The sequence below is a fragment of the Geotrypetes seraphini genome, chromosome 18, assembly GCF_902459505.1.
Source record: "Geotrypetes seraphini chromosome 18, aGeoSer1.1, whole genome shotgun sequence".
Lineage (NCBI taxonomy): Eukaryota > Metazoa > Chordata > Amphibia > Gymnophiona > Dermophiidae > Geotrypetes > Geotrypetes seraphini.
This window is the reverse complement of record NC_047101.1, coordinates 32,670,568-32,684,121: the sequence shown is the minus strand read 5'-3', so window position 1 is coordinate 32,684,121 and position 13,554 is coordinate 32,670,568. Positions and strand designations below refer to the sequence as shown.

At 41.3% G+C, this 13,554-nt stretch overlaps 1 protein-coding gene across 4 annotated transcripts in view; it reads left to right on the top strand.

Annotated features, from left to right (window-relative positions):
• The window catches only part of TENM2 (teneurin transmembrane protein 2), a 1,365,678-nt gene that overhangs the window by 1,054,837 nt on the left and 297,287 nt on the right, over positions 1 to 13,554 (top strand). For all 4 annotated transcript variants that reach the window (XM_033927365.1, XM_033927364.1, XM_033927366.1 and 1 more), the window contains one exon: positions 7,997 to 8,098. In XM_033927365.1, coding sequence (XP_033783256.1) covers positions 7,997 to 8,098 — 102 coding nt within the window. The remainder of the gene's footprint in view (positions 1 to 7,996; positions 8,099 to 13,554) is intronic.

The following is a 13,554-nucleotide window of genomic DNA, read 5'->3' as shown; positions in this document are numbered from 1 at the left end:
CTATCCCCTTTTAACTTTAGAGAGTGCCCTCTCGTTCTCCCTACTTTGAAGAGGGTGAACAATCTGTCTTTATCTGCTAAGTCTATTCCCTTCATTAACTTGAATGTTTCGATCATGTCCCCTCTGTCTTCTCTTTTCAAGGGAGAATAGGCCCAGCTTCTCTAATCTCTCACTGTACGGCAACACCTCCAACCCCTTAACTATTTTAGTCGCTCTTCTCTGGACCCATTCGAGTAGTACCGTGTCCTTCTTCATGTACGGTGACCAGTGCTGGATGCAGTATTCCAGGTTAGGGCGTACCATGGCCCAGTACAGCGGCATGATAACCTTCTCCGATCTGTTTGTGATCCCCTTCTTAATCATTCCAAGCATTCTATTCACCCTTTTCACTGCCACCATGCATTGCGCGGACGGTTTCATCGACTTGTCAACCAGTACTCCCAAGTCTCTTTCCTGGGGGGTCTCTCCAAGTACCGCCCCCGACATCTTGTATTCGTGTATGGAATTTTTGATACCGACATGCATTACCTTACACATTATTTTGGCTGTTTTAGATAAAAGGCTTAAAGAAAAGTTTCACATGAATATATTTGCTATTGCAGTAGCTCAGTGTGATTTTAACTTAGCCACAGAGCTGCCGCTTGCATTAGTTTAGACTCAGTTTCATCAGTCAGCCGCGGGGCCTTTGCTAGGCCAGCCCACTTCAATGATGCGAGATGGGCCAATCTAGCAAAAGCCTCGAGGCTGCCTGACGAAACCACGGCTAAACTAATGCTAGCGGCAGCTCTGTGGCTAAGTTAAAAAGCACACAGTGAGCTGCCGCTAGGTTAGAGAGGAGATGTATTGTTGGACAGGAGGGGGGAGGAGGAGGAAAGGGAGACTGCTGGACAGGGTTGGGGAGGAGGAGGAGGAGGAGGAGGGAAAGGAGACTTCTGGACAGGGGGGAGGAGGGAAGGGAGATTGCTGGACGGGGGGAGGAGGAGGAGGGATGGGAGACTGCTGGACGGGGGGAGGAGGAGGGAAGGGATAAGAGATGCTGCTGGAACTGGCAGGAAGGGAGGGAAAGGAAAGGTGTTACACACTGGAGGGGAGGGTGAGATGGTGCATGGGGAGAGATCATATTGGGTTGGGGGTGGGAAAGAGGGATGCCACTCAAGGGAAGTGGCAAGGACAGAGAGAGAAATTGTGCAGGAGGCAGAAAGTGTTTGACATGGAGGGAGAGAGAGATGTTGGTTGGGGGTGGGAAGGAGGAGCAGAGGAGAAGCATGCAGGAGGAAGAGAGAAAAAAATGTTGGACTTTTGGAAAGGAGGGAGAAATGGACTGGGAGGGGGGCCAGAAAGAAGGAAGGGAAAGAGAAATGTTACACTGGGGGGGGGAGAAGAGATATCAGACCAGGGAACTGGAAGGGAAGGAGGTGAGTCTGGTAGCGTTATAGAAATAATAGTAGTAGTAGTAGTAGTAGTAATAGTAGTAGAAGAGAGATGCGAGATTATGGGAAGGAGAGGAGAGAGATGCCAGGAAGGAGAGATATGTCGGACCACTGGGGGGGGAAAGTGAGAGATGTCAGCCCATGGAAATAAGGAGGGAAGGAGAGAGAGATAGGAAGGGAAGACATGGAAAAGTAGATTTTGAGAAGCAGAAAAATGGAAACATTGAATGTTAAGTTAATGCCAAAGATGGATGCAAGGCAGAAAGTGCAGATGGAGAGAAAAACAGTCAATGGATAAGAAGGCCCTGGAAACATTGTTAAAAGCACAGAAAAATAAAGTCACCAGACAACAAAGGTAGGGAAAATGATTTGATTTTCAATATAGTGATTGAAATGTGTCAATTTTGAGAATTTATATCTGCTGTGTATATTGTGTGTATATGAAAATGAATGGAAAAAATTGCATTACAATTAGTAAAAGGGGTGGGATCTGTGGAAGAGCTTGGTTGTGGTGGGGTACTCAGTTGATATTAGTTAGACTTCCCTGCTGGCATTTCAGGGCATTTCTGCTCATGCGTGGACGTCAACGTGATGATGTCACGCTTGTACATGATGTCATCACAGTGACGTCTGCACTTCTGGGTTCCTCGAGCCATGGCCACTACCTTTATTGGCCCCGGCTCGAGCTTAAGCTAAAGAGATTTCTTGTATCCCTAAAATACCTACTTGCACTTTAAGAAAAGACAGAAAATAAGGATCGTTCTTTCTGAAATCTAATCCAGCATTATAAAATCCAACCCCCTCCACATTCCTAAACCAGGCAGGGTCAAAATAGCTGACCTCTCTTCTGTACTGCGCCTCTCAAAGACTAGAGTTGCCATGGTAACAGTTTCTTATTTTAACGTAAAGGTCAAATAAGGTCATACCTCCACATGTTGTATCTGTATTTTCCAAAATCTAAATTTTATACTATTCATTAGTTTTCTATTTGATTATCACCTGCACACACAATTCATGCTCTGGGATCCCAACCATACGTAACGTTCATATTTCAGATATATGATAATTATTATTAAAGTACATGTAAACCAGTGGTCTCCAACTCAAATCCTTTGCAGGGCCACATTTTGGATTTGGAGGTACTTGGAGGACCGCAGAAGAAATAGTTAATGTCTTATTAAAGAAATGACAACTTTGCATAAGGTAAGTACCTACAAATCCAAAATGTGGATTATCTGAAACCTGAAATTATTAGAAGCAGTTAAGGAAAGATTTATAAACTACAGTTTATAAATCTTTCCTTAATTGTTTGTGATAATTTCAGCTTTACACAGCAGAAAGTGAAAAACGTATCAACTGCAAGAGACAAGATTTTGCAACAGCTATTTTGAACCAACTATTTTGAGGCCCTCGGTATTATAAAAAATGATTCTTTATGGAAAACTTGTGCCTCAAGTGTCCGGCGGTCACGTCTGCAACCACCTTCAGCACTTGCCTCCTCCAGCACCGGACACACACACAAGCTGCACTGCCTCCAATGGTTACCTTACGTTCTGGAATGTTGCCCGACTCACTGCTGTAACCTCACACAAGCGGTTCTCTGCGTCTGTATGTGATTGTGAGATGGAGAGTACAATCGCATACAGACGCAGGAAAGCACTTGTGTGCGGTTACAGCAGTGAGGTGGGCAACGTTCCAGAACGCAACCGCCAGACACTTAAGGCACAAGTTTTCAAAAAGAATCATTCTTTATAATACCAAGGGCCTGCGAGTTTGAGACCACTGATATAAACAGTCGGAACTCAGGAATGTGAAATCCTATATCTTCCCTCTAACCACCACAAGCCAGAGACTTTTAAGCGGGAAACTGAAATGTGTTTTCACTGGACAAAGCGAGGAGATAGAAAAAGAATACTTATAATAATAATACCTCTACGAATGTTTTATATATGCAGCCAATTATAGTTTTGCTTATCCAGCAATTTACATGACTACTGAATATTATTGTGATTAATTAATCTTACTATTAATTTCTAGTGTTTTTCTGGTCCTGGCTGCAAACCATATTCAATTTTTTATATCTCTCTCGCACCTAACTTTTCATATGCTCTTAATAGGGCGTTGGCCTTATCTACCACAAATGCATTGCTAACTAGGTTGCCCCGAATCATATGAAAGGTAGGTGTCTACATGTAGAAAATCTACATCAAACTGGAATTTCCTTTTCCTTTATTTATGCTTGCATGTATCAAAACGAAAATACCTTGTACACTATCCATCCCAGTACGGCCTGCCACACCCTAGCACCCTTCACCAGACTGCGCCAACTCAGCCGGCACCGGTTTGGCTCCTAGAGAGCATTCTGCCACGTGTCTCATCTCATCCACTTCGATCTGCAGAACAATTAGAGCTGCAAATTCCATCTGTAAAAGAGCCGAAGCTAACAATGTCGAAAGATGGTATTGATTATTCAATATTTTATCTGTACAGACACAGTTATTATTGTTTTAATTTCACTTAGTTGTTATTGCTTGTTCACATTTTTTTATTGGTGGCAATTGTTTGATTTTGTTATGATTTACACGTCTTTTCTACTTCTCTTAATCTTTCCATCACTCATCCCCTCTATCTGTAAACAGTTTTTATTTGGAACAGTTCTTATATATTCTCTTTACATTTCCCGGCATTATAATCTCACATACATTGAACCCACTATAGTTGTTTCAAATTATTGAGGTATTTACCACCAACTCTGTGTCAAGGAAATACACCACATGTTATTGTTCCTAGACATAAGCTTCTATTTTCTACCCCTCATTTACATCTTGTCATTCTTTACACTGACTACTTGTGGAGCAGTTTTTATATGTGGTTTTTAATGCATCACTCCTACCCTCGTTTTTTTTGTGTTTCCTTTTTTTCCTATCCTTTTTTCAGTTTTTAAGTACTCTTTTTTTCAAAGTACACATTGCTAGTCCCTCCTATAGCCTAATGGCTTGTGTTCATTTTTCATTTGGACAGTTTTTTGTTTTTTTTTAATAATTCAAAAAGATAGACGCACAGAGCACAAATGATATCTATTTATGAATAAACAAAATAAGACTTTTTTAGCAGTTTTGAAAATGGACTGGTTTGTTTTTTAATGCGTTTTCCACAAAACATCTAAACTCAGGTTTAGATGTTATCAAAAATGCCCCTCCACATCTCCTGAGGGCTCAGGTACCAACTCACACTGCATTTATTTATTTATTATTTATTTAAAACTTTTATACCATATACAAAAAAAATGAAATGGTTTACATAAATAAAAGAATATATTAAATAAGAAAATTTTAAATCTTAAAATCTTCATAATTAAACAATTTCTTCTCTTCAAATATCAGCTAATAAATCTCAAAACTAAACTAAACTAAACCTTAAGTTTGTATACCGCATCATCTCCACAAAAGTAGAGCTCGACACGGTTTACAGGAGTTGATATAGAAAGGAACTACAATGAAAAGTAGAAGGACTTAGAGAGAGAAGTTTAGAGGGACTTCGTATATCGATGAGGGAGGGGTCATTGCATTTTAGAGAAAAGCCAAGTTTTCAAATGTTTTCGGAAGAGTTGGAGGGAGGTCAGGCTTCGAAGCGGGGTAGTAAAGCTGTTCCAGAGTTCGGTGATCCTGAAGAAGAGGAAAGTCCCTAATTTTCCTGCATGGGATATGCCTTTTAATGAGGGGAAGGATAGTTTGAATTTTTGAGTGGATCTGGTGGTGTTGGGATTAGAGGAGTTCCAGATTAATGGAAAAAGGGGAGGAGGATACCGTGTAGAGACTTGATGGTTAGGCAGGCGCATTTGTAGTGAACCCTAAGGATTACTGGGAGCCAGTGAAGCTTAGACAGAAGTGGGGAGATATGGTCAAATTTGCTTTTTGCGAAGATTAGTTTAGCCGCAGTGTTCTGGATCCGCTGGAGTCTATGAAGGCTTTTCTTTGTCAGGCTTATGTAGATGGAGTTACAGTAATCCAGTCTGGAAAGAATGATGGATTGTACGAGGACAGCAAAGTGATGATGATGGAAGCAGGATCTCACTTTCCTTAACATGTGAAGATTGAAAAAGCATTTTTTTACTAAGGAATTAAGGTGGTCATTGAAGGACAGTATGGAATCAATGATGATGCCCAGAACTTTGCATGAGTGTTCAAGCTGTAATAGACAGTTGAACAGTTTCTTCTCTTCAAATGCCGGCTAACAATTCACAGAAATGTAGTAACAAACAGCTGAGTTTTTAATTGTTTCTTAAATTGAAACCAGTTTACACACAGGCGCAACTGGCCCACCAGAGCATTCCAGATTGGGTATGGATTCATTGTAAAAGTTCTATGAGCTATTGTGCCATGTAATATAATTGGATGTATGTATGTATGTTTCTAAATGTATAAGGGAATTCAATCTTGTATATCAGAATATTTAAGCTTTACGTAGGCCAAACCTCACGCACTTTAACAGTGAGATTGGCGGAGCACAAAAGCTGTCTAAACACCCAGAAGTTGACGGCTCCTATAGTTACCCACTGTATTCAACATGAACATAGGTTTGAGAATCTGAAATGCTGGGTGATAGAGAAGTTGGTTGTATCTCTGAGGAGAGGAGACATTAGGAGAGTGCTATGGCAGAAAGAGCAACAATGGATCAATCGTTTACAAACTTTAGAGCCTCGTGGTCTTAACACTGTGTATGAATGGCAACCTTTCTTTTGAATTTTGCAACATTACATGAAACGTAAGATCGTTAATCTTGAACTTTGTAACGTTCTACGAAACAGAGGACTTGTAATCTAATTTGGTTTACTATCAGCTGATGTTTAGCCTATCACGCATCACGTTTTTGTGATGACGTCAAGTCGCCCGGTTCGTTCGTCTTTTTGTTCGAGCCGGGCGCGTCTCACAGTCCCAGAACCATTTTGAGAGGAGCCAGCTTTACAATTGTTGCGTTGGAAGAAGCGGGAGATTTTTGGACATTGGATTTTTCCCCTGAAGTAGCCTTTCAGGCGAAACAGAAAGACTTTTCTGTCGGGACAAGGAATTGAGAATCTTTTGAGAACCACTTCGCACCTTCAGATGAGTGGATGTTTTTCTCTTATTTTTGTTCCAAATCCCATGCTTCAACAATTGCTTATACCCGTAAAATTGAGCTGTAGTCCTCGCTAATTTTTTAGTTAGTTTTGGATCCTGTTCATGCTGTGGATATGTTCTAATATATTAAACTCTGCTTACATTGCTCACACTAAAAAATCCTTGGGGAAAAAAAGAAAAAAATAATCTTTGAAAAATATTAACTATGCATGAATGAAAACTATTTATTTAAATGTACACGGAGTTTTTTTATAAATCAGTGATGATGTGAGTTGGCTCGGGTACTTGTGTAGTCCCGGCCTCTCACAATTGAGGTTTATTTTTCTCCGTTGTTTTATACTTTGTTATATTGATGGTGTGATGCTAAGAGTTTCTGTTAATGTGGTATGAATGATTCCCTGCTACTAAACACTATTCTCAATACGTTTCCTGTATGTATGTTTCAGCATAACTCCGAAATGCATGGACAGATTTCAACCGGACTTGGTATACATATCAATTACTATCTGGGAAAAAATACTGTGGTGGTGGGAAGGGGGTGACATGTAAAGAATCATCGTAAAAGACAGATATTGCTTTGACCAATTGTGTGAAGCTTGGGGAATGATGTCACGCTGTGCTGTCATTGATGTAACAATGCCTCCAAGGAAATGTAAGAGTCCAGCAGCGGGAGGCAGGACTACAGGATATGAAAAAGAGAACATAACTCTGAAACGCATGGAGACATTTCAACCAAACTTGATATACATATCACTTACTAAATGGGGGGAAATACTGTGGGGGTAGGAAGGGGGTGTCTTCACTAAAGAACAAGGAAGCAGAAGAGATACAGGAACTAATACTGACTCAGTTATTTTCATGCACTGCCATAGAGAGGTATACAACTAACAAGAAAGGAAAAGACTAGAAAAAAACTTTCAACCATGAATAGGTGGTGAAATCACAAACCGGGGACAACCCCCTGTAGGTGTTTCAATGCTCTATCATTGTACCATCTTTATCGGTAGAAAGATTTGTTGAAAAAAAACTATAATCAGTGATATCTTCGACTCTTAAATACTTAAGAAAGTTGAACCTAACTTGCAAGGGTGTTTAGGAAGTGGTCTCACTCCAGAGGGCCATTCTTGCTGCCGAGATTGGGATATCCGCTAGTGGCTCAATAAATGTGTAAATATAATGTATTTGCTAGTATGATCTAGATCAGTGGTTCCCAAACCTAACTTGGGGGGACCACCAGCCAGTCCAGTTTCAAGACATCCCTAATGAATATGTACGAGAAAGATTTGCATATAATGGAGGTAACAGGCATGCAAATCTGTCTCATACATATTCATTAGGGATATTCTGAAATCTTGCAGGGCGGGTCTGAGAACCACTGATCTAGATCCCATGATGTATTAACCTAAAAAGCCAGACAAGCTTAACGTAGACCTGTTACCTCTCTTTCAGATTCAGTGCAAGACTGTCCCCGCAGTTGTCATGGGAACGGTGAATGTGTGTCTGGAGTCTGTCACTGTTTCCCAGGATTCCATGGAGCAGATTGTGCCAAAGGTATCATTTTACTGATGTCCACAGAGGAGGCAATTCTGTAACAGGTGGCCACAATTCTACTTTCTGTGCATAAGTGTGATAGAAGGCTAGCATAAACCACATCAACACACCTACACTTAGGGGCAGACATTTAGGGTAGGTATATGGCTTCCATCTATGCTGAAAACTTTCATTTAGACTGGTTATAGCCAGTTTAGATGAAACATTATTCTGTGGCCAGTGCAAGGAGGCTTTTGGCCACTGCTTTACTGTGCACGGAAGCTGTGACAAAAAGTCTCATGCCAATGAGTGCATTAGTATTAAAATGAGATCATTAGAAGATCCGTGCAGTGGCCAGAACAGGCACACCAAACCCCCTGCTAAATTACTGACAGCTTAAAGCTGTTGGTAGGGTCCTGCCATTTCCTAAGTACCGATTGGCTCAGGCACTAACAGGAAGATCAGGGAAGCACACCCCTGACTTTTTCCCCAAACCTGAACCCAATTAAAAAATCCTAGGTGATTCAATGGACTCCTCTTGACCCCTTCTCCCCCCCCCCAAGCTAAAAAAAAATTCCCTGGTGGTTCAATTGCCTGGTCAGATCAGGCTGGCAAAACTCACCCCACCCAACCTCCCCTCCCCCTGCACAAACATGCACACATGTACCTTTTCTAAACAGGAAGGAGGGATGTGTAATCCTTCCTGCCTTAGGGCTCCTACCTAATAAATCCTGGGATGCACTGGAAGGGGCCTAAATATACCATTTCTAGTGCAATAGGAATGGTATGCTGAATCGTAGGGTTATCCTTGCATAGTCGCAAGCACTCTGCAAAAGATGTCAATCATAGCTTATCAGCTCCTCCACCTTCTCCCCGGTCTCTGCTGCCCCCATCAGTTCTTCCTTCTGCAGGCGAGTAGGAAGGTGTCGTTCTGATCTGCTCCCTTTATTTCTTTCTTTTGCAGTGTTTGTTGTGATCTTTTTCACTTGTTCACAGTATTTACATGGCTCCAGGACTGGCTGTGCCTGCTTGGAGAGGAGCAGACGCTGCAGCTGGCAGGTGCATCCTTCGGGGCCATGTTCAGCCAGCCTGCTGGATATTTGTGGCGCTCAGGGTTCTGGGCCCTCAGCATTTGCTCGCTTCTTTGACTTGGTCAGGACCTTGAACGCAGGTCGTCAGGCATCATAGTGTCCTTTAGGGTACTCACGGTGCCGGCTGCGGTTTTGCTGTCCCTTCTCAGTTCAGCGATCATTGCAGCTTGGGTAGGTGGAAGTTCAGTCTAAATGTCTGACTAGCAACCCAAAGATCTCAGTGTGATAGCTGACTGGTGGATTGAGGCAATAATTCCCTCCAGATCCAGCTACTCTTTCAAGGAGCTAAAGCAGGCTGCAGCATCTTTTCCCCTACACATGGTTTGTGAGTACAGCCTGTGACAGCCTATGGGGAATTTCGATGGAGGGGGGTTTGAAAAACTGTGTTTTGCCTGTTTCTACAGCTACAGCCTTGATCCCTTCCTAAAATCCTATTTTTATCATTTTAGGTCGACCCTGAAGTGTTTAAAAGCCATTTCCGCCACAGCCATCTTAGTTTTCTTGATTTTTTTTTTTTTCCCCAAAGTTCTCAAAACACCTCATTTTGCCTCAAAGATAGTCCTCAGACCCTAAAACACCTATATCATGTCTTATTTGCACTGGATGGGCAGCTGATCAGCGCCCGTGTGCCACTTGGTTTAAGGGAGTTCCCCGTACCCTTCCTTCTCCTGTCTCTTCCTATAGGGCTGTCGCTGGCTTTGGTATAAACTGAAGGGGGCAGCAGAGGCCAGGAAGAAGGAGGAGAAGCTGAAAAGCTGTGATTGACATCTTCTGCAGAGTGCTAACTCTATGGTTCAGCATACCATTCTATGTACTGGAAAAGATAATATCAAGGTAAGAACCTGATCTCTTTATAAGGAGTTTTTGTATAAATGTAAGCACTCAAATTGTGCTTAAATGAAGGTGACCTATGATAGAATGAGGGAGATAGAGGATAATTTAAGCTCTGATTGATAGAATGCTAAATCGTTTGTTTTTCATTTAAAATACAAACTGAGGAGCCCTCAAAAGTCCTGTATATGAAGTGTACTGCCATAGGAAACTCATTTCTTACTAGTGTTTTCCTATTTTTAAGTTTCAAGTTTCATTTTTATTTGATTTACTATCACATGCAACAGACTTTATGGCAGTTTATAAATTAGAAATAAATAAAGTCAGAAAAAATTCTAAAAATAGGCTTTATACTCTTTGGGGGAGAGATAGATGTATAAGCTTTAACTCCCTAATTGTATATGTATAGTGCATGCAAATTTGGGCGCACACTGAATTAGTGCTGACAACTGGCTTTCTTAACCAGCAATTGGATTTAATTTAAATTTACATGCATAAATTTCAGTGTGGGATTTGTCCCTAAAATGTATGTATGGCACCAAAAGGGGGCATGCAAAAAGGAGGGTCATAGGCAGATCAGGGACATTCCTCAAATTTACATGTGTAATTAGAGAATTAAGGGACATCCACACCTACGTTGAGTGCAAGAATTTGTGCCATGTGTCAGCTGGTGCAAGTGGACATGCCTAAAGTTAGGCCCAGTTTATAGAATAGCAGTTACACCTGGGACCTGTGCCTAACTTTAGGCGTGGTTTATAGAATACCATTCAGCGTTTTGTTTTGTTTTTTCAGTGTGACGTTTGTTTAGGTACCATGTATAGAATTTATTCCTAAGGGGTGTCTTATACTAAAAATGAGCACATTTTCTGCCATGGGACCTAATTTATTCCTACGGAGCCTTCTGCAGATAACATGTGCTAATCATTTGTAAAAGAGCCCCTAAGTGTTCTGCTCTAGACCAGTATTTCTAGCCATCTCTTCTGGAATGAAGCTGTTTAGAAGCAAGCAGCTGCTTTTTCTTCTTTCTGGAATTTCACTTCAGAGCTCAGACTAGGGTTAACAGATGTCCTGGCAAACCCAGTTGCCCAGAAGGATTTCCAAAAACCCAGCCGTTTGTACGGGTTTTAGAAGTCCTCAACCTCAGGGCTGTGTCTGGAGGTCGTCTGCGCAGGTGTGGATGTCGGCACGATAACATCATACGCAAGCATGCGTGCGCCTGATGTCAACACGTTGACATCTGGATACGTGCAGATGTGGTCCCAAGCTCGGGGACGTTCGTGTGGGGGCAAGGTGGGAGTGGAACGGGGCAGAGCTGGAGATCGAATGGGGTGGGGCTGGGAGTGAAACAGGGCGTGGCCAGGTGTCCTCTAGCTCAGATACATCAGGAACTGTAGGGACAGCAATGGGTGCCGGTGCTCAACTCGAACTCAGATGGTCTACAGCAGCCAGACCAATCTGGCCACAAAAGCCTTCTATGCAGTACTCTTCCTGTCACGGGATATAGTAGCATAGCAGACGACGGCAGATAAAGACCTGAATGATCCATCCAGTCTGCTCTCACAAACGCTATTTCTAAAACAACAAACAAAGGCAATCAATAAAAGAGTCCTGGCCAATAAGAAAATCTCTTCTTCTGCTAAGAATAGAACGTATGAATCCAATATATTTTACATCTGGTGCTCTTTACCTTTAACAAAGCATTCCCCTTGAAAGGAAATATAATGTAGTTTAGTGCATGCGGTAAAATGCAACCGATCTGCAGAGACTTGTGTGTGGCTGGACATAAATCATACTCTGATGCCTGATACAGGAAGCAGACTGGAAACCTGATGCGAATAAAGCCTAAAATAGGTCTTTGGAGAGATATTTCACCTTTTTGCTGAGCTCCATTGCATATCTTGGTCAGGTAAGGGCTTTGCAGCACGGTTGATGAGCCTGCAGAGAGATGGAGATTGGGTTTGTGTGCCAAGGTACAAGAAGAGGCGAGTTTTTGGAATAGCATAGCCAGGTTTCCTATTGAGCTAGATGCTCCCTGATAACCATTAACTTTACTGTTACAGAAGATTAAGCACTGCAATGTTGGCAAATTTCCTTCATTCTTGTTGACCATGCTCTTAATTCCAACTGTTATTTGTCTTAAAGATCATTATTATCGTTAAATATCAAGCTAATGTCCTCAATTACATTGACATTTATTTTAAGAATTTATGAAATCGCTTAAATCTAAGGGATGTACAAAAAACATTTACATCCACAGATTCAAGCACAAACATACATTGTAAAATGCAGTAAACAAATAAGTCTTCCCCACAGATTTCCTCAATACAGAATTCTTTAAATCTAAAACAAATAACCGCAGAGTTAAAGAAAAGCGTCCACAAATAATTGTATTTTTAACATTTTTTCTTAAAAGACACACGATCTTTGCATAATCTCATTATACCTGGAATTGAATTCCAAAGATTCTTACCGGCAAGTGAGAAAATCGATATTCTAGATCAAACATCTTGCAGAATGACAGATTTCCCACAAACTTTGAAAACAAGTAGGAGAAGAGGAGTCCAATATTTGATGAACGACAGTCAGATTCATCTTCTACTTTTTGAAGGATTCTCTTTTAGCTCTAATAGCTTCCTTCACCTCACTTATAAACCATACCAGTTGCCATATGGTCTTCCTTCTTTAATACATGGAATATATCTAGTCTGGGCTTCTAGGATAGTATTTTTGAATAATATCCATGCCTGATGTAAATTTTTGACCTTTGCTGCTGCTCCTGTTTCTTTTTTTATCATTCTGTTCATGTTATCACAGTTTCCTTTTTTAAAAGTTAAATGCTGTTGTATTGGATTTTCTATGTGAACTTATTCCAGGGATCATATTCTGTAGTCCATTCAGTTCAAGGACCTCCTTAACATAAAACATTACGCTTGCACCAATTCGATCTACCCTCTGATATAGTTTGTACCCCAGTATGACAGTGTCCCATTGGTTATCTTCCTTCCACCAAGTCTCAGAGATGCCTATTATATCTATCTTTTCATTTAGTGCAATAGATTCTAATCTCCCATCTTGTTTTGTAGGCTTCTGGCATTTGTATACAGACATTTCAATCCATGTTTGTCATATCTATTTACAATTTGCTCAGCAGTTGGCCTGGATAGTTTGCAATCTTTAAAATTCAGCCTGCTCTGTATTTAAGGAAACCTGGCCTACTGTGGCCTGTATTGGAATCTCATTGTCAGGATGCTCTATCTTCCCTTTTATGATGATATGCTATAAAGATACCTTGTTCTGAACCATGCTCTTTTGAGCAACTGTTGGCCTTTCCCCAGTTTCCAGTTTAAAAGGGAAAGGGACTTGTATACAGCCTTTTTTGTAGTTTTACAAACACACTCAAAGTGGGTTACATAACAGGTACTTCAAGCATTTTTCTTATCTGTCCTGGCTCACAATCTATCTGGGGCAGTTGAGGATTAAATGACTAGCCCTAGGTCACAAGGAACAACACAGGGTTTCAACCCACAACCTAAGGGTGCAGAGGCTGTAGCTCTA